Source organism: Lissotriton helveticus, chromosome 5_1, assembly GCF_964261635.1.
Source record: "Lissotriton helveticus chromosome 5_1, aLisHel1.1, whole genome shotgun sequence".
Classification (NCBI taxonomy): domain Eukaryota; kingdom Metazoa; phylum Chordata; class Amphibia; order Caudata; family Salamandridae; genus Lissotriton; species Lissotriton helveticus.
Genome location: NC_136065.1, coordinates 2,037,234,264 through 2,037,255,052, shown reverse-complemented (window position 1 = coordinate 2,037,255,052; position 20,789 = coordinate 2,037,234,264). Strand labels below are relative to the sequence as shown.

Here is a 20,789-nt window from a genome sequence, read left to right as displayed (position 1 = left end):
GGTGCAATGAGCAAGGGACTCACATCTGAGTATACCCTTCCACGCTTAGGGTGGACAAAATTATTTACAACAAGGGGTGGTGATGGACAGAGTCTCTGAATTAAGCAGAGTACTCTCACCCAGTCAAGAGATCAGGGCTAGATCCAACACCGTTTTTTAGCTCATTGCACCATCCCAGCTTCAGAACCTGGCTGTATGCAAATTAGTCTGTCCCTGGCCCAGTGCATCATGGGAACAGGGCAGACCAGACTACAACAGCCAATTCTTACACTGGGAAGGAAACAAGCTTCCGGGGACCGGTTTCTGCCAATGATGCTTAAAGGCTCAAATAAGGACACAAAACCCTATTTGCTCGTGGAATACCAACAGTCTGAAAACCCTTACAGAGGATCCAGATACAGTAATCTTTTTAGGCATTTTGATGTCTTAATGTTCCAGGAAACATGGTGCATGGAAAAGGAACTCCTAATTGGTTATTTGAACTTTGCATCCCGTAAGGCAGTCTTTGGTCGCGCAAGTGGCGGTTTATCCATTTAATTTTCTTTGAGTTTGGATGTTAAACATTATGAAATTGACTTTCAATTGGCGTGGCTTTTGTTTATCAAATTAGTTTTTAACAACATATAATACTCTTAAACATCTATCTAAGTACAAAAAACTCTGTCAAGACTTCTCAATTTACTGCTCTATGGGAAGTAGTCAAAGTGCTGTACCACGACCACTTAGACGCAATGATAATTATCTCAGGAGATTTTAATATGCACCTCCTTACTAAAAACTGCGTTAATAAACCTAGTAGAGCACTGACTCAGATGTGCCGTTCCCAGCTTAATAAATATAACCTTGTGCTATTACAGGATGACGGTCAAATACCCACATTTAAAAAATCAGGCCAATTCTCCATCATTGATTATTCCATCATCTCAATGGGGCTGATATCCTCCCTCTATAAGTATAAAGTAATACCTAGGATAGAAAGCGATCACAATCCTCAATCAATCTCCCTGGCTCTATCACTTGTTCACCTGTCGGAAGCAAGATCCATGAAAATCGTGCCAACAGCCTTTAGCCTTAAAAGGCTAGTGTGGAACCCGAGAAACAAAAGGTAATATGGGACTCCCTAGAACTTGCAATCTCTAAAGCATTGATTGAAAAAAAAAGGGAAGTCTATGGTTGATATTAGGCCTTGTTTGTGTGTTTCCCTTTTGGATCGCTTTCCTCCTTCTATGACATCAAAAGGCTCTATCATGATACCAAATAAATCATGATGGTATACTAATTGGCTGCTTCGCCTAAAAGGAGAACTTAATAGAGCTATAAGGGCAACTTTTAGAAAACCGAATGGAGTACTAAAAACTCTGGAACTTCATAAATTAAAAATGCTCAGAAGACAATATAAAAACGAAATATGGAAAGCCAAACAAACTTTTAATGAGGGATTATGGTCCAAGTTACATTTTTCATGAAAAACTCAAAATCCAAAATTATTCTGGGGCATAATAAATAATCTCGAAAATGGTAGCAAAAGACGGAATAGTGCTAATCTCACCGAATCCCGCAGGGCATCTTTCATTTATAATCTTTATGTTTCATCCTCGGACCTGCAGCTTAATACTAACACTGTTTGTCAAAAGTCAAGCACTTCAAGCAGAGAAGAAGGTAGAAAATACAGGAATGTCCAGCATATTATCCAAGCTGAGCCACAAGTTAAGGAGTCATGGCCTACAGAACAAGTTAAAAAGGTAATAAGCAGAATCAGATCGAATGGAGCTCCTGGCCCTAACGGAATTCCAAATTCAATTTTTAAAGCAAATCTTGAGCATTGGTCAGAGGTTTTAACGATTTTCTTCAATGATGTTATTAAATTTGGATCGGTTCCCGAATCATGGCAAGGAAGTATAATTCAGCCGATATACAAAAGTGGTCCACAAGATAACCGTGCAAATTATAGGCTAATTGCCCTAACAGATGTGGAGGCAAAAATCTTTGCGAGCTGCCTGCTTGACGACTTGGGAGAATGGGCCACAAAAAAAGATCTAATTCCAGCTTTTCAAGCAGGCTTCAGAAGGGGGAATCAACAAGTACGAACTTGACCTTACTGACTTTATTGGCCGAAAGTGCAAAATATAGAAAGCAAAAGCTATGTATATGTTTTGCCGACCTTAAGGCCGCTTTTGATTCTGTTCCCCGTAACCTACTTTGAGCCAAACTTTCATAATGGGGTATCCCAAACACATTGCTAACCTGTTATACACTAACACATGGGTTCAAATCAAAGTCGGAGACGACAGAAGTACAACTTGCTGATTTGAAACTAAGAGTGGTCTGAAACAAAGTTGCGTTTTGGCTCCATGCCTTTTTAATCTTTTTATGGCCGACCTACCAATACATTTTAATGAAGTTAACACTCACTCATCTACCTTCTTAGGCAAAGACATCAAATATTTACAATATGCTGATGACAAAATTAAGATAAGCCATACTGCCATAGGCCTAAGAAGATTAGTTGATTCTTTTAATCACTAGATCACCCTTAATGGTTTGCAAATTAATACCAAAAAGACCAAAATAATGACGATAGGTGGTACAAAAACAGAGAAGATAGAATGGAACATTAACAGGTTACATTTCGAAACCGTGAAATATTATAAGTACCGAGGAATAACATTCAAGGATAATCTGTCATTTTGACAGCATTTCATTAACCTTAAAGCAAAGGCGACAGCCTTGTCCTTTGCCTTTAGAAAGTTGAGGGATAAGTTGTCTTGTCCAAATCACGAACATCTATTAAAGGTTATGAAAGCAAAGTTGATCCCCTCTTTGGCCTCCGGTTCAATGATTTTCCGTGGTAAAGACGCGGAAATCCTTAATGACCTGCAAATAAAGGTCTACAAATCAGTCTTTGGGATCCCTAGGTAAATAGGTCACGCTAATGTCAGATTAGAATTTGGTCTGAAAAAGTAATCTCTGGTACGGCAATCTGCCTTTTTAAAAACGTTATATTCTCTGTTTCTTTCAGACCATGGTACCCTTACAAACCAATGTTGGCAGGAGATAACGAGGTATGAGCAGGCTAGGAGTTGGAGAGCTTATCTAAGAGAGAGTTTACTCAATTTTAAGTATCCAGTCTTTGAAGAAGTTAGGAGCAAGGCAGTTTATAAACAGACAATAAATTGTTCAGTCCCTCTTTTATCGAGTCTTTTAGATAAGGATGAGCTCTCAAAAAAGAGTCACTCCTGGTCAGTTATCAACTCATTTATTAAATTAGAACCTCAATCATATCTCCTGACCCATTTAACACCATTTTTAAGGAACAAATGTATGTTGTTAGGGTTTGGGAGCTATCCCACAAAGGACAGAATACCCAAATGGGAAAAAACTGGTCCACAAAAAGCTGTAGGTTATGTGGCAAATCCTTAATACATATTGTAACTACATGCCCTCAGCTGTTAGAAGAGCAGAAGACCCTGTTGAGACCCATTTTTAATGAACTAGGGGTGAGACAATGTCGACACGCCATTATAATCTGTCTCACTGGAAATATGCCCCAATTTGTAAATTTCATTTAAATTGTAGAAAAAAAGCTACGAACCAAGTCTGATAATGATTGTTATTGAAGCAACATGTTGGCAACGACATTAATGCCAAAATGATAATTTGCTTCTAAAAGCTTAGTGCACGACACGGATTTTGAAGTTCCAAAAGGTTTTAAATTGTTTCAGTGATTGGGAAACAAATTTGAGATTTAAGAAAAAAATGGTTTGAAAATAAAAAATACAAAAAAAACTCACAATTAACTGTATTTTGTGGGCCGTCCTGCTAAGGAGGAAATGTATTTAACAGTACTTTAATAATTGATTGGCACAGGCACTTTTATCATTGCTGCTAACTTTTCCGTAGAAAGCTGAACATGTGTTCTGTCGGCAAAAATTGATTATTGATTGGCACATGCACTTTTATTATTGCTGCTAACTTTTTTGAATAAAGCTGTACATGTGGTTTAACGGCAAAAATTAATGTTCTTAACCTATTGTGTTTTATTCTTGATTGTAATAAGTTTTAATCAACAAATAAAGTATAACTACTACAATAGGCATCAAAGGTGATGCCTGAGACAAACCAGGAAACCTCTAATGTGAATGTACTGCCAGAGTATTAACTTGGGCATTAATGAATTGCGCTCACACTTTAAATCCTTATAAGTATGCATCTATGAAGCGTAAAACTAGCAGAGTTACTGTTATATTATGAACAAGGATAATTTAGTTGCCTTGTTTTGCAATGAGGAAGATTTATTTGCGGAACTATAAGATATTAATTTGGCAAGTATTGGGGATATGGGGGGGTTGTGCGTGCGTGTGTGTGTGTGTGTGTGCGCGCACACACTACCCCGCTCTGAACTGAGGGGTCATTTGCACGTTGAATCAATGCATGGCCACTGCCTACGACACTAGGTTGCCCCTGGACTCGACTTTGGGTCCTGTTGCCCACACAGAAAGAGCAAAATGTTGCTTCTCCTAGGGAGTCTTAAAACGATGCACTTGACTCATTTCACTGGAGAAGTTTCCGTTTTTAATTTTATTTGAAGTGTGGCCTTGTCTGGTGCATGCACGTTCATCAGTCTGGACCGTATTACTTTTGATAAAAATGCAACACCTATATTGCTGGTTGTTCACTACACTTCTGGATGACTTCCTCCTATTTCCCTAGATTATATTGGGCTTGGACTTAAGTTGACAGGGCTTTTTCAGTGGCGGCTGCTAGATTGCGGAATTCTTTCCCACAACCCTGTGCAAAACGTCAGCAATTTTCCACATCAGAAAGGCCTTGAACTGGGTGTATGGACTGTAATCACGTGATTACCTAGATACAGATCCCACGGGTTATTCCTGCCACGGTCTACCCATGTTTTGGTCTATCGGCGCCACGACACATCTTTAGTTAATAGCGTGCTTATTAAAATTATAACATATAACATAGGCTAATGACAGGAAAACGCACCTAGTTTCCCTACTACGAAAGTAAAAGGAAGTGATTTGCTCGTCCAATGAGGGCACAATCAAGAGCAATTGGATAATGACAGTCTTCCCTCTATAACAAAAAACATTTGTAATACGCGTTTTAGTGAAGTGCTCCTGTAACCCCGACTTGGAGTGCCTGAGGGTTAGTTACGGGTATCTGCGAGGGTTTTTATAATTGTAATAGATTTGGCAGTTCGCTACTACTGTGCGCCGTACAGCTGTTTGTTGCACCGTCCTTACAGTGCGTAGGAGAAGGAAAAGCTTTGGTAACAGCCCAACAAGAGGTCCAAAGGGCTCCTGCAGGTACCACTAAAGGTGGGCGAGCCACTGAAAGCTTGAGTCTGAAACCCGGCCCTTGTCCAGCTCGGGGTCACGTTCTAACCTCAAGCCCATAACGAGTCAAGCTTTCATGCGGCTTCTGCCTACACCTTCAGGGTACTCACTCACAAAGAATTAACAAGCATTTGTAATGCAATAGGTTTCGCATTAATTAAGTTTGAGCTATTGGCATTGCTAAATATTGCAACACCAATTGCAACACAAGTCTATAAATTGTAGGCCAAAAAAAGTGTATTTATTTTTGTAGCAATGGTGGCATGCTGCGCTTTAGATGAATATGTTTAAAAGTAAAGTGCGCCATACTGCCATTGCTACAATAGGTAATTGTGGATGCGTTAACAATTGATGTGTGCACTGATGGCTGGTGGTGTGTGTGCCTGTAGAAATTGTGCACTGATGGCTGGTGGTGTGTGTGCCTGGTGGAAGTGTGCACTGCCAGCTGGTGGTGTGTGTGCCTGGTGGAAGCGTGCACTGACGGCTGGTGGTGTGTGTGCCTGGTGAAAGCGTGCACTGACGGCTGGTGGTGTGTACCTGGTGAAAGCGTGCACTTATGGCTGGTGGTGTTTGTGTGTGTGCCTGGTAAAAGCTTGCACTGACGGCTGGTGGTGTGTTTGAGTGCATGGTGAAAGCGTGCACTGATGGCTGGTGGTGTGTGTGTGCCTGGTGAAAGCGTGCACTGACGGCTGGTGGTGTGTGTGTGCCTGGTGAAAGCGTGCACTGACATCTGGTGGTGTGTGCCCGGTGAAAGTGTGCACTGACGGCTGGTGGTGTTTGTGCCCGGTGAAAGTGATCACTGATGGCTGGTGGTGTTTGTGCCCGGTGAAAGCGTGCACTGACGACTTATGGTGTCTGTCTGGTGAAAGTATGCACTGACGGTGTGGTTGTGTGTGTGTGTGTAGTTGTGTGTGTGTATGTTTGTGTGTGTTGTGTGTGGTTGAGTGTGTGTGTGGTTGAGTGTGTGTGTGGTTGTGAGTGTGTGGTTGTGAGTGTGTGGTTGTGAGTGTGTGGTTGTGAGTGTGTGGTTGTGAGTGTGTGGTTGTGAGTGTGTGGTTGTGAGTGTGGTTGTGAGTGTGGTTGTGAGTGTGGTTGTGAGTGTGTGTGGGGTTGTGTGTGTGGGGTTGTGTGTGTGTGGTTGTGTGTGGTTGTGTGTGTGGTTGTGTGTGTGTGTCGTTGTGTGTGTGTGTGTGGTTGTGTGTGTGTGTGGTTGTGTGTGTGTGTGGTTGTGTGTGTGTGTGGTTGTGTGTGTGTGTGTGTGTGTGTGTGTGTGTGGTTGTGTGTGGTTGTGTGTGGTTGTGTGTGGTTGTGTGTGGTTGTGTGTGTGTGTGGTTGTGTGTGTGGTTGTGTGTGTGTGTGGTGTTGTGTGGAACAGGGTGCTGGTGAGAGGTCTCGCTCATGGTACTGTAAGCACTTGTGAATGGCCTCTAGGCGCCTGTATGAACAGGATGCTGGTGAGAAGTAGTGATGTATTTGCTGTGTGTGTGGTTGTGTGTGTGGTTGTGAGTGTGTGCTTGTGAGTGTGGTTGTGAGTATGGTTGTGATGTGTGTGTGTGGTTGTGTGTGTGTTTGTGTTTGTGTTTGTGTGTGTGTCTGGTTGTGTGTGTGTGTGGTTGTGTGTGTGTGTGTGGTTGTGTGTGTGTGGTTGTGTGTGGTTGTGTGGTTGTGTGTGTGTGTGTGTGGTTGTGTGTGTGTGTGTGGTTGTGTGTGTGGTTGTGTGTGTGGTTGTGTGTGTGGTTGTGTGTGTGGTTGTGTGTGTGGTTGTGTGTGTGGTTGTGTGTGTGGTTGTGTGTGTGGTTGTGTGTGTGGTTGTGTGTGTGGTTGTGTGTGTGGTTGTGTGTGTGGTTGTGTGTGTGGTTGTGTGTGTGGTTGTGTGTGTGTGTGTGTGCGTGGTTGTGTGTGTGGTTGTGTGTGTGTGTGGTGTTGTGTGGAACAGGGTGCTGGTGAGAGGTCTCGCTCATGGTACTGTAAGCACTTTTGAATGGCCTCTAGGCGCCTGTATGAACAGGATGCTTGTGAGAAGTAGTGATTTATTTGCTGTGCAGTCTCAATGCACCGTAGGCACTTGTATGGTAAGAGTATGATGTTCAGAAGTACCGAATGATTAGGACTGCATTTCGAAAGGCCTCTTGGCACTTGAGTGAAATTCGTGCTACGAGAATCACCGATTAATTAGCCCTGAAACGGAAGGTCCTCTACAGGCAGGGACGAATTGTGTGTTGGTGATGGGGAGAGAGTATTAATATTTTTATGGAGTTTTATATAGCTCGAACTGGACCCGAAGCACCATGGTCGAGAGTGAGCTCATGGAACAGCGGGACGTGGATGGAGTAAATTACAGTGGTAGGGGCGAATATATTTAACGGGATGTGGCACAAGGAGGTTTTAACTATAACATTGAGGTTTAAACAGCACACTGAGGGCCAATCAGAGGCACAATACGAGGTGTGCCAAAACTAAAAAGAGTTTCTATACCTGCCCACTAGGAAGCAAAGTAACTTCTCTATTAAAGTTATGATTATTAAAAAAACATTTTCTTTACATGCACACGGATTGCACATTTGGGTGGTGGCTTGTTTTTTATTTCCCTTTTTTACTGTTGTGACACATGAAATAAATAAAATACAAAAATCAATAAATAGTACTTTACATAGCCCAAAACTATTGTCTTTGCTAGAGTCTGTTTCGAAGCGCTGCACAGTCAAATGAAACTTTGGCGCGTTGCAGCCACAAATGACTAATCCTGATAGGCAGATTTTTACAGGAGCAAAAGACCATTGCTAAAGCAGAAACTCGGTCAATAGTTTGGATTTGTGGCAGTTGCACGTGAGAATTAGAACATCAAAGCGGCCGCTTTTGTGGCGTCTGCTGTCTGTTTGAAGGTGAGAAAAGAGCGGAAGTAAAAGCAAAGCGAGGTCAACAAAGGAAGGGGCAGGGCTCCTTAATGGGGGGCTCTTAGTGCTTAGTGCGGTGTGTCAACAGCAGCACTGTGTGTGGCGGAATGCAGCATGTGCTGTAGTGGAGTGAATCCAAGCCCAGGGTTTGCATGTAAACAGCGCCTGTGATTAGCAACAAAAAAAAAAAGCTTTTTTAATGGTTGTCCTCAAAATCCGACATTGTTTTTAAATTTGCCCATGTGTGTTCCGGTACACAACGGCTGTATTAATGTTACTGCAAGGACCTACATTACGCCATTGGGTTGAGGGTGCACAACAGCTTAGCTGTAAAAGGTTTTTTTTAAAGATTTTTTGGGGGGTTTGTGAGATGAGATGAAGTGTATGAAACGTTGAGGAGGTGGGCTTTGGAGGGAGAGTAAGTGAGCTGAAAAATGCTAAGAATTGACATGGGGAAGGCTACACAGGGTACGATGCAGATGTTGAAAAGCAAGCGGCCGCCATTGTCCCGTCTGTCCACGTCATCCTGCCTGCAGTAGGAAACAAGGCAGTAGTGGAAATAGGCGGCAGTTGCACAAACACACACACACCTGTGCATCATCTTATATATAAATACACAGCACTGAGAGGAAGCTTTCAGTCACGCCACACGGTGGGGTCAGACGCCAGTATTACACAAGTTGCATTTTCGAAAGCTTTTAAATCACGAATGTGTCAATTAGGGGGGATAAGATAACACAACTAATGGATAAGGCAGAAAAAGCCTTGAAGAAAACGAAAGATTTTGCAGTCTAAAGAGGAAACTGTGGATTGTTTGTTCCTAAGGCAAAGACGAATGAGGAGATTCCGGGTGTGAGCTCAGGTCGTAGAGGCGGGGCCGGGGTCGCTGGAGCAGGCTGGCCGAGGAGACGATATCAAATCCCTTTGAAGTGTTTGAAGTCTGATGCCGGCTGCAAGCAAACCAGCATGAGTGCGGAGAGCGGCTCACAGGCTGCCAAATGGTGTGCGATGTGCACGCACCCGCTCACATGCACTGTAGGCAATCTTCCTGGAAAAGCCTTTGGGAGCATTTTTTGAAAGCCCCTTACTTAAGTCTCGCAGACAACGCATGCGCGTTGGCTCAGCGAGACCTAAAAACGAAGCATTAGCATTTGAGGTAAAAATTAGACCAATTACCAGTCAGTGGCTGGTCTGTATCGGAAAACCTGGATGAATCGTACCTTCCCCGCAAGCAAACGGTGTGATTTTATGCAACTATTTTATTTTACTGATCTTCCTTATTCTTCACTATCGCATATGAAAGCTCCTCCAAATGCGTGACTTCAGTAAACCAGCTGTACAAAAACCCCTTTGTGTTTGACTATTATCTGTAAGAATCTGGGCCACATACAGGGTGCACATGACAGGTCTTGCTTCTTAGTTCACTCATGGCACTGTTGCCAGGGTGGGGGCAGGAGCAGGAATAGTTCTGATGTTCAAGTTTAAAAACTATTAATGTCAAAGCTTCCACATGTTAAAAGAGTGGACTTTTTTAATTTTGAAGAGACTTTATCAATGTTTGTTGTATGATTTAATGGCAAACGTTTTCCGGGCTGTAAGTGACAAGCGAGAACCCTGGCTCGGATTGCTCTATTAACTTTTTGGCGCGCCCACCTCTATTTACCACTGCCCCCACGCGTGTCTGCAGCTGCCCGCCAGTGGCTACATGCGCTGGTCAGTTAGCCCTAAAACCGACGTATTACAGTGCAAATGTTTCCTTTTCACAAAACTGTTAATTGGAGTGTGAATGTCGCATGTTGCCAAACTTCGCAGCTTTGCTGCTGTAACAATGGAGACCCGAGGGAATGGTTGCAGCTACAAAGGCGTATTTTCAACAAAACAAAAGAGCAAATGAAACTGCTCCCTGAAGCTGTCCTGTCTCCCTCCAGCATTACATTAAAGCCATTTGCTTTACTGTACAATACCATCAGCAAAGCAAATGGCTTTAACTTAATCAAAGGCGAGACCTATTGCATTTTCAATGCTTGTTTCACATTGTCATGAAATAGCTCTCTGACTTAGTTTGCACCCATTCTTTGATACAGAACACACCCACCTCCAGTTTGGAAGACAAACTGGCATTTTTGCCCAAAAACTATATATCTACCAGATGCATCACTGACAGGGACAGACACTGTTTCAAGTAAGGCAAATATGAATGACGTACAACATGATATTTTCAATAAACTTTAGAAGGTTGTCAGAAAATATTGTCTCCCCTCAGAGAGTTCAGGATGGGTGCTCCTTTACCACCGCAATGGAGAGGATTGATCTCTCTCTCTGTTTTCTTTCCCCAGTTTTCTTATTAACTGTGTAAGTCTGTCTGTGTAGATCACCAAAGCACCTTTGTGCATTTTAATCTTTTTGGTTAAATGTTCCTGCGGTTGATTGACTCCTTCAATTTCCACGCCCTTCAGCTCATTGCAAGAAAGACTATGTTAAGTAAGCCAGCTCCCTGTGAAGTTGCATGCATGAAATTGAATGTTTTCTACTTTGCCTGTCATTGGTGTCTGATGTTTGCAGATGAAACTGGATTTCTTCAAGGTTTGAATAGGTAAGTGATTTCTGTCTGCTTCTCAGACAAACCATAGGCTGCCACTGGACACTGTTAAGACTATTCTTCCTTTTTCTACCACCGGCTGCTGCTCAAAGTGGTCTGTACCTTTGTCCCGATGAAGAATCCCCAAACCATCTACCAGGGCCGAACACGTACATCACTGAAGAATTAGAGTTTTAAATTGAGCCCAGTGGAGTAACCCCTATTCAAACAGGCAGATGTGACATCTTGTACAGTCACAACAATAAGCACCACAGAAAGAACTTTTGCTGTGTATTTTTGTCTCATATCTATTTTTATAATTTGCACTTTTAATACACAGGAGCACTGCACGGTCAGCGCACATTTCTACAGTAGAACCTTTGCTGTCTACTATTGATAATGTGATCCTGTAAATGAACTTGCCCACTTTGTGTCTATAAATAGACACAAATATGGAATGTTATATTAGAAACATTTTGTAATGTCTATTATTGTCCTTGGGTGTTCATTGGTTGAGCGTTTCTATTCTTAGGTCTCGGTCATTTGTAGAAGGCAGGCAGTGTGTGCAATGTGGCCACTCGCTCAGTCAGTCCCCTCTTATCTACTTACCGCTGTGGTGGCAGTGGGCTACTCACCCTTGGTCTTTGTGGCGAAGTCCATCAGGTAGCGGTGGGCCTCCTTCTTGGCGCTATCGCTGTCTGACACCAAAGTCAGGGCGTAGGCCGAGATGGCGACGGTGTAAGGGCGCTGCAAGCTGGGCAGCTTCTGCTGGAGGTACTCTGCTGCCTTCTCAATGCTCAGCCTCTGCAGAGGATGGAAAGAAGAGTAGGGCACAGTGTAGGGCGAGGCTCCCATACTGGTATTCATAGTACAGAAGATACTGGATGAGTTATATGGGATGTAGGATGGAAAAACATAATCAAAGATACATTTTCAGAAGAAGAGAATTAGACAAGAGAATAAGCTAAAGAGAAAAGGCTGCATCAGTGTTACACCTGCATTGCTCACATCATAGCAGATCAGGCTGCTGTGGGATCAGCAGCTGCCCTGGCAGTGCTACTGGGGGTCCAGTCTACACAGGGAGCCACCAGGGCCCCTGACAACACGCACAACATCAATGTCCGCCATCAGCCGTACAAAAGAGTATCAAGAAGGACCAAACTCCAGACATATCACACTCAAAAATACTAAGTGACAATAAACTTCCTCAAATTTAGTCTGCCAAAGGTCAAATACTTGATTCCCAAGGATACACTCTGAAGACACTCGTAAAAGGGTGTGATTCTGCCGCTAGGGCCCACCATGATGTGCATCTGGCTTCACCCTAGGCATCTCTGAATTTAACAACAACTCACCCTCCTGCTCAAAGGCACAAAATGTCATTCCACTCTCTGACCATTGTGGGCACTCGTTCAAGTACTCTGGGTCAAAAAGTGTTTATGAGCACTCTGATTGTGGCCAATCCAATACTCGTTGTTCTAGAAAGGACTATACACACGACAGCAAGATTTGTGGCTGCTGCTCTTCAGTTGTCACAACACTAACAAACCAAGCCAAGTACTTGCTGTCGCAGACACTCAAGATAACCCTCAAGCTCCTCTGAATCAGACACAGCTCTACAGAGGCACCCTACTGAACTTAGGACACAAATTCAAGAACTGCAGCCATAGACAAAAAAAAAAACCAAAGTAATGTGACTGACATCTCACTTCTGCAAAGAAAAGACCAAACATCAAGCCTTCCAAAGAAAAGCATCCACGCCAGGCTGAAATTAATACCCACTGTTCATCCACCACAGAAGCACACCGCCCGCTCTCTGGTGACTGACGCACACGGGAGAAAACATCTGAGACTTCAGGTGAAGGTTTGTTTGGGCCACAATGAATGCCATCATCAAGCTCCTGTCCCCTTCTGCCATCATTGTGCGTTGCTTTCCAATGATCAGGTTAAAACTTGAAACACCCGAGGAGTGGATTGGGTAGTTCTTTCGGGGGGCTACAGCTACATAAGGAGCTCAGCGGTGTGAAAGGGACCAATGGACAATCTAGGAAGATGGAGCAAAGGTGGTCTCGCCTTTAGGGAATATGGCAAACTCTACAGCAGGCTGGTAACTCTCCAAGACTGTAGGGCTTGGAAAGTGGCGGCCACATGTCAAATAATTTGTTTGAAGGGCGAGCGGGGTTGGAGAAATGTCAGCTCAGTGTCCGTCCATTTCTGCGGCAAAAGCTTTATACACTTGGTGCCACTGCTCGCTTTAAATATCCAGGCATACATAAGAGGTTAGTAGAGAAGTTGGAGTTTCTTGTTATGAAGGCGTGCACAAAAATATAAGCACCAAAGCACAGTCTGATTGGATATATGCAATTCTCCTACATCTAGTGACACTTCTGGCTGTCTCCTGGTCAGAGGTTTCCCCAGGCATCCTCCCTGGTACTGGTAGCAAAACTGCTTCACATCTTCATCCCCTGGCTTTCTCTTCCCTGATCCACCACAACTCTGTATTTTGTTATTATTTGGGAACACATATGATAAGTGCTGGAGGGCTGCTGTTATCCTGAGATTTCCGTGTATATTGATACTTTTTTCAATATATCGAACCCTATGTACAGCACGTTTACGTGCAATTAAAGGGCCTATTTCAACCAGTACAGAGACTAACCTCTCAGGTCTGCTTTCATTCTCTTCTAAATGACACCCCTGAAGTTCCAGAGCAATGTTAGCGTCTGAACGTGGAGAGACCAGTGAGTTGAGGATGGTTTGAACCCTGATAGGGGATGACAACTGCGTTTAATTTCACAGGTCATTTAGCCGCACGGCCTGACATTTTTGTGTTTTGTGTCACTAATGTTTATCTTGGAAATCACTCACTCTGGTACTGTCTCCTCTAGTGTGGATTCAAAATCTGAACACCTGTCTTGCCCTGCATCTCCACTGCCCTCTGCACCTGCTGGAGAAGGTTGTTGTCTTTCCCTGTTTGGAGTTTCGAGATTCTTTGAGGTTCAGGCCCTGCTCTTTGGTGTGAGATGACACAATGTTTTCATTTCTGAGAGGTTAAAAAGAGACAAGCAAATGAGCAGAGACCCTCAAAGTCAGGAGAACCCTCGTATAGCTAATTGTGTAACACCAGACTGCAGTGATCTGGTAACAACCTGGCTGTTAGACCTGGGCGCGGTCATGTCATGTGGGCATGTCTAGTCCTGTGCACTCTACACAATGCATGGCACTCATGCAGAGGATGTACTTGCCAGGCGGCAGCGGCAATCAACCAATCATCTCATGCTCAAGCTAGCATTCCGCACAGCCAATCAACAGGCGCTCTACTGTGCTTAAACCGCATCAGCCTATCAGTGACCACCTCAGCAGCCATCTTGGCTACTCTTGAACCCACCTCTCAGGCAGGTCCTCGCTGTTAGACAATGGAAGCGCCTTCACATTACTAGGACGCTAGAGAGTGAAGTAAAATACAGACTGTGAAAGATGGCACACCTTAGAGCTAGACAGAGAAACAAGCACAGGCAAAACAGTGAGAGCCAAGCATAGGTTGAGCAGAGGCAGCTGGTTTGCCAGGCTCAAGGGGACTGCAATGTTACCTACCACTTTGCTCTTGTCTGGTCCCGTGTGGACGTCCATCGTGTGGTGCAGAGCGATGGTCACAAACGCAGTGAGGGCCACCTCGCCTTCCAAGCCTCCCACGCCGCCCTGAAACAAGTCAACAAGCCACTCAACATTGGATCTGGAGGAACAAAGCTCATAACAGTGGCAGCCCAGGGGAGAGTAGAGTGTACTGAGGCCCTGATGAACAGTTCTGGGAGGGTGGGGCTTTAGGTATACCCTTTCTGTTATCCTTTAGAGGTTGAAACAAAATGCAAAATGCACCATCAATTTTGGCAGAGTAATTAATTTAAAATAGTGTAATTTTGAAGCTGGCATAATCCTCATCGCAGAATGTAGTAGACTGCTTGCTACGATAAACGGGAGGCGATCTCTAGATAGTGTTTCTTTAAAAAAACAGGGAGTAAACCCACAGCCAAGAGCTCTTATAACTTTGGAGCCCATCCGTCTCGCTACTTATGGGGTCCGGATAAGGAGCAGCCCCTGATGAAGCCTGCTCCAAGGTTGGTGGCGAGTGTTCTCTTTTCTATAAGTGAAACACAATCTAGAAAGCGGAAATCGTTTCCCATCTGTAAAGCACTTTCTAACTATAGGCCCAGATTCTTAGGGCCGGATTGTTGATGCAATATCTTTGGATTCCAATATGGGAGGATGCAATCTTTGGAGACACCGTACATTATTTTTGTACTTCTCATCATAAACAGGAGCAGAGGAAATCAAAAAAGAGCAACACACAGGGGCCAGACAAGAGTCCTGTTCAGATACAGTGGCCAATGTAGCTGTGTACTGGCACAGGGGATGAATTGAAAAGTCCCTCATCCAGGGCTTTGGTACAAATGGAAGGGCTCAAGAGTATTCCAAAAGCTGTGATGCGTAGAGTTTCAGATGTTATGTCACACACATAGAGTGGAGTACAGTAGAACGGCCCACGACAAGGTTAACACTGACTGCTCTTTTTTAAGCACCTCTCAAAGGCTAACAGTGCACTGAACAATATGCATAGCAACCAGATCATTACAACAACTCCTCTTCACATGCGGGAAAGACCAAGAGTTTGATGGAGAGAGAATCCGGGACTGCCTTGCGCTGGTCTTCGACTGGTTCCAGCGGAACAGTCTGAGAGCCAACTCGGGCAAGTCTGAGATTTTATTCTTTGGTTGCGTTGCCGATCCAGAGTGGCAGCATTGGTGGCCGTCCGACATGAATCCTCCTGCTCAGTCCTCCTTGGTGGCCAAAAATTTGGGCGTCAAGCTTGACAACCAGCTGTCGCTACGAACTCATATTCTTGGCCTGGCCGGCACCTGCTACGGAATCCTGAAGATGCTCCGCAAATTTTTGCCTCTGCTGTCTGAGGAGCACAGGAGGATTACTGTGCAGGCTCTTGTCGGCTCGAGGCTAGACTATGCCAACGCCCTCTTTCTGGGCCTCCCCGATTACCTGGTTCAGCGCCTTCAGGTGGTGCAGAACTCAGCTGCCCGGGCGATTTTCGGTCTAGGTAGACGAGCCCGAGCTTCCGGGTTGCTTCAGACGCTTCATTGGCTCCCCATTAGGAAGCGGATCCAGTTCAAATCCCTGACCCTGATGCATAAAGCTTTGCATGGATCAGGGGCGGGATATCTGCAGCGGAGACTGAACTTCTATCGTCCAGTCCGTTCCCTCCGTTCGGAATCCCTCTTTAAAGCTGTGGTCCTGCGGGTGAGGAAGGCCCGCGCTGGAGGGCGATCCTTTAGCTGCAGAGCTCCCCAGCTTTGGAACCTGCTTCCACTTTCACTCCGCAGCACTGTCAATCTGCTCCAGTTTAGGAAGGGCCTGAAGACTTGGCTTTTTAACTCCTAGTCTGTTCTATTGCCTACTGTTTTTCTTTATTTTTCTTTGATGTTTTCTGTTTTTAACTGTGTTGTGTTACTTCAGTACGAGCCGCTGGTGGAAAGCGTCGGGACACTCTTATCGAGTAGCCGTACGCTATATAAAAGCTACGTAACATAACATAACATAACAAAATATAAAATTGTCGACTCAAAATTGATTAAATGAAATAAAATACATTATGCAATATACATCAATAAAAAACTAAAAGAAAGAATACCAAGCAGCAGGAACCAGGAATCCTAACCCAATGCACAGAATTAATGCACAGAATGTTCGAACAAAAATATTTTCAACCCTAGTCTAAAACCAGAAAGTGCTGAAGAACGTCTGAGGGAAGGAGTTACGAATTCAGGAGCCTTACAGAGCAAGCGAACAAACTCGATCGGCGGTTAAGATTTTTAGAAAATGGAGCTATTAAGACAGACGGGAGCTTGCTACGTACGGGTCTCATGCAGTCTCTGGAGATCTGAGGCTTGCAGAAAGGTAGGAGCTTTATTAGAAAAGCATGTGAGTTTGACTTGAATGTGAGCCTCTAAAGCCAACCACGATAGGGATTTAAGTAAAATTTCTACTGTCCTTAATAAACCAAGTGGCTGATGCGGAGTACATTCTCAAAGATGATAGCCTACATCATATTTGAAGTGGCCATGTTGCAGTGCAAAGTCCTCGACTTTCGACTATTTGTACATGTAAGTTACACTCCTGTCAATACGTAATGAGTAACCCATGGTTAATCATTACTAGGGCTAGGTCAATTTTGTGTAACACCAGTGTACACCAGTGTAATTAGTATCACTTCTGTAATTTCGCATTACTCTTGTTATGCAAGCTTTTCAAAATGAAACTATGACGCCACCTTGCGTAATTATGCGCCGTTCTCTATAATTGTTTACTGCAAATCAGACATTCATGTTAAAAATGACCACAAAGACAATATAAATGTCAATGCGTTATTGTTCATGGTGCTTTTGTTATATTACATTTTTTTCGCACGAAGTGCATTCTCGCATTGAAAGTGGAGATGAGGATACATTTAGTGCTAAAATTCAGCGCCAAACGCCAGTTTTGCATTTCACATCATTACTGGTACATTTTCACAAATGTGACGTAACTGCGCAAAATTAAATCATGAGAATTTGGCACGCCCCTTCCAAATCATTATGTATTGACTGCAAGGCATGGAATTTCAGACAAAAACATGTTCTGGTTACTCCCTAAAGAATGTGCTTTTCGTCTAACTTGGTTAAGGGTGAACCCAAAACACGAGGCAAAGCAGAGTTTATTTGAAAATCTCATCCCTGGATAACATCATCTCACTCAACACTATCCTAACGTCTACTCAAAATTCGTTAACTGAGAACCATCTCCTGCTCAACATCTCCAAAACTGAATTCCTTCTCATCTCTCCTCCGAACCACATCCCCAAGCTAGACCTTTGGCTGAATCACCTCACCGCTTTCAACTGCACTCCTCTCATCAGAGACTCAGCCAAATCTCTCGGAATCACCCTGGCAAGCACCTGAATATGACAAATCATATCAGCAATGTGTGTAAGGGAGCTAATCACTTGATGAGGACACTTAGAAATATCAAACCATTCTTTCCACAAAAGGATTTCAAGCAGGTGTTCCAAGCACTTGTCTTGCCTAGGCTAGACTGCAGCAGCGCTACACTCTGTGGCCTTCCCAAATACCCCCTGGCTCCACTAAGGGCATCACTGAACGCTACGGCTAAACTGATCACAGGTACCAAACGAAATGAGCACATATCCCCAGTCCTAAAATCTCTTAAATGGTTGCCCTATGAATCTCAAATCCAGTTAAAGATTGCTGTTCTGACGCACAAAGCCCTGCACTTCAAAACTCCCAGGTACCTAGCGCAAAAGCTTGAATTATCCTGTGGTGGTAGAGCCTCAAGAAGCGTTAGCACTTTCCTCCTGAAACCACTCATCTGTAGCAAAAAGAAATCTTGTCACCGAGCCTTCTCTGGCGCTGCCCCTAAGATATGGAACTATCTTCCACCGGAAGTACGCAGAATCTCCTCAACGACTGCTTTCAAACTGGAAGCCAAACTATTCCTAATGCACAAATTCTTACCTTAACTGGGCTAGGTTCACCTGCTCGAAGTCATTGATCCTATAACCATTGTACAATCATTTGATGCTGCTCTTCTTTACCTCATTGTGTGCCCTCCTTCATTGCCCGCTATATACCTGTTTATTGTATTACTCTCCTTAAATCATTTGTCTTGGAATTATGCGATTATTCCTGTTTTGTATTCTTACTTGATGTCGATATTGCATTTATGTCCTTCCTTCCATCCTTTTGTAAAGCGCTCTGATATACTTCGGGATATTGTTCGCGCAGCATAAAACTTTATAAATTTAATAAATGAATAAGAGTTGATGTGGAAGGCAACGCTGGGTTACTGTGTAACTTGAATGTTTCAAAGCAGGATCATGATTTATCCATACAATATGTAATGTCTACGAAGACATGGTGTGAATAACTTCAAAAGGGTGTACACTGCGCACAAGGGCAGTGTTTAGCTCCTCAAAGACAGCCCCTGAACTAATGGCCACTGATGATGATGATGATGAGTCCTAGAGGTTATGTCCGATAACTCATGGATTCCCTTATGCCACGGGTACTCATAGTACGGCCCGCTGGCCGCCAGCGGCCCGGCAAGCCTTCCTTTGCGGCCCGCGGAATCAGAATTAAAGCCAGTGACAGATGTGACCCCAGGCCCAGTGGTGGGACACAAACCCCAAAGCAGCAAATTCCGAGAGAAAACGAGCTGGCTTTTACATTACACAGGGAGAGGGGGTAGTGGGGGGGTTGTCTCTGGGCTGGTGAAGGGGACATGTAGACACAGTACGTGTGCACTGCCCGAGACACAGATACAGACAGAGACAGAAACAGACAGATAGAGAGAGACAGACAGGGACAGACTGACAGAGACAGACAGAGGCAGAGGCAGAGGCAGATAGAGGCAGAGACAGATAGAGACAGAGACAGCTAGGGGCAGAGACAGATAGAGGCAGAGGCAAACAGAGCTAGATAGAGGCAGAGACAGGGACAGACAGATAGAGACAGAGACAGATAGAGGCAGGGGCAGACAGACCTGGATAGAGGCAGAGACAGGGCCAGACTGACCGTGGCAGAGATCGATAGAGGTAGAGACAGATAGAGGTAGAGGTAGAGCCAGACAGAGGTAGAGAGCAATAGAGACAGAGAGAGAGACAGAGCTAGAGACAGAGATAGAGGCAGGGACAGATAGAGGCAGAGACAGACAGAGATAGAGAAAGAGACAGGGACAGAGAGACGGAGAGGGAGACAGAGGGAGGGAGACAGGGACAGGGACAGACAGGGACAGACAGGGACAGAGACAGACAGGGACAGATAGAGGCAGAGACAGAGATAGAGAGGATGAGAGACAGAGATAGAGAGGATGAGAGACAGAGAGAAGGAGACAGAGAGGGAGACGGAGGGAGACAAGGTGAGAGAGAGGGAGGGAGAGGGAGGGAGAGGAAGGGTGAGAGAGGGAGGGAGACTGAGAGAGAGGGAAACAGAGGAAGACAGAGAGAGGGAGACAGAGGGAGGGAGACAGAGGGGGGCATATGGAGACAGAGGGAGGGAGTCAGGGGAGAGAGAGGGAGACAGACAGAGGGAGACAGACAGAAGGAGACCGAGGGAGGGAGACCGAGGGAGGGAGACAGAGAGAGACAGAGAGAGAGGGAGACAGAGGGAGGCAGAGGGAGGGAGTCAGAGAGAGGGAGGGAGAGGGAGACAGACAGAGGGAGGCAGACAGAGGGAGGGAGACAGAGGGAGAGGGAGAGGGAAACAGAGGGAGACAGGGAGAGGGAGACAGAGAGAGAGGGAGACACAAGGAGGGAGACAGAGGGGGCAAGGGAGACAGAGGGAGTCAGGGGAGACAGACAGAGGGAGACAGACAGAGCGACCCAGATAGAGGGATATAGAGGGAGGGAGAGAGAAGGAGGGAGACAGAGGGAGACAGACAGACGGAGGGAGACAGAGAGAGGGAGACAGAGGGAGGGAGACAGAGGGATGGAGACAGAGACAGACAAGAGGAAGACAGAGGGAGGGAGACAGAGGGAGGGAGACAGAGGGAGGGAGTCAGAGAGAGGGAGGGAGAGGGAGACAGAGGGAGACAGACAGAGGGAGACAGACAGAGGGAGACAGACAGAGGGAGACAGACAGAGGGAGACAGACAGAGGGAGACAGACAGAGGGAGACAGACAGAGGGAGACAGACAGAGGGAGACAGACAGAGGGAGACAGACAGAGGGAGACAGACAGAGGGAGACAGACAGAGGGAGACAGACAGAGGGAGACAGACAGAGAGAGACAGACAGAGAGAGACAGACAGAGAGAGACAGAGAGGGAGGGAGACAGACAGAGAGAGACAGACAGAGAGAGACAGAGAGGGAGGGAGACAGACAGAGGGAGACAGACAGAGTGGG

At 44.9% G+C, this 20,789-nt stretch overlaps 1 protein-coding gene across 1 annotated transcript in view; it reads right to left on the bottom strand.

Moving 5' to 3' along the window:
* Positions 1-20,789, bottom strand: part of LOC144756224 (complement C4-like) — a 1,111,910-nt gene that overhangs the window by 404,588 nt on the left and 686,533 nt on the right. Inside the window, exons 27-28 of the mRNA XM_078645841.1 lie at positions 14,421-14,525; positions 11,462-11,630 (exon numbers count right to left, since the gene is read on the bottom strand). Coding sequence (XP_078501967.1) covers positions 11,462-11,630; positions 14,421-14,525 — 274 coding nt within the window. The remainder of the gene's footprint in view (positions 1-11,461; positions 11,631-14,420; positions 14,526-20,789) is intronic.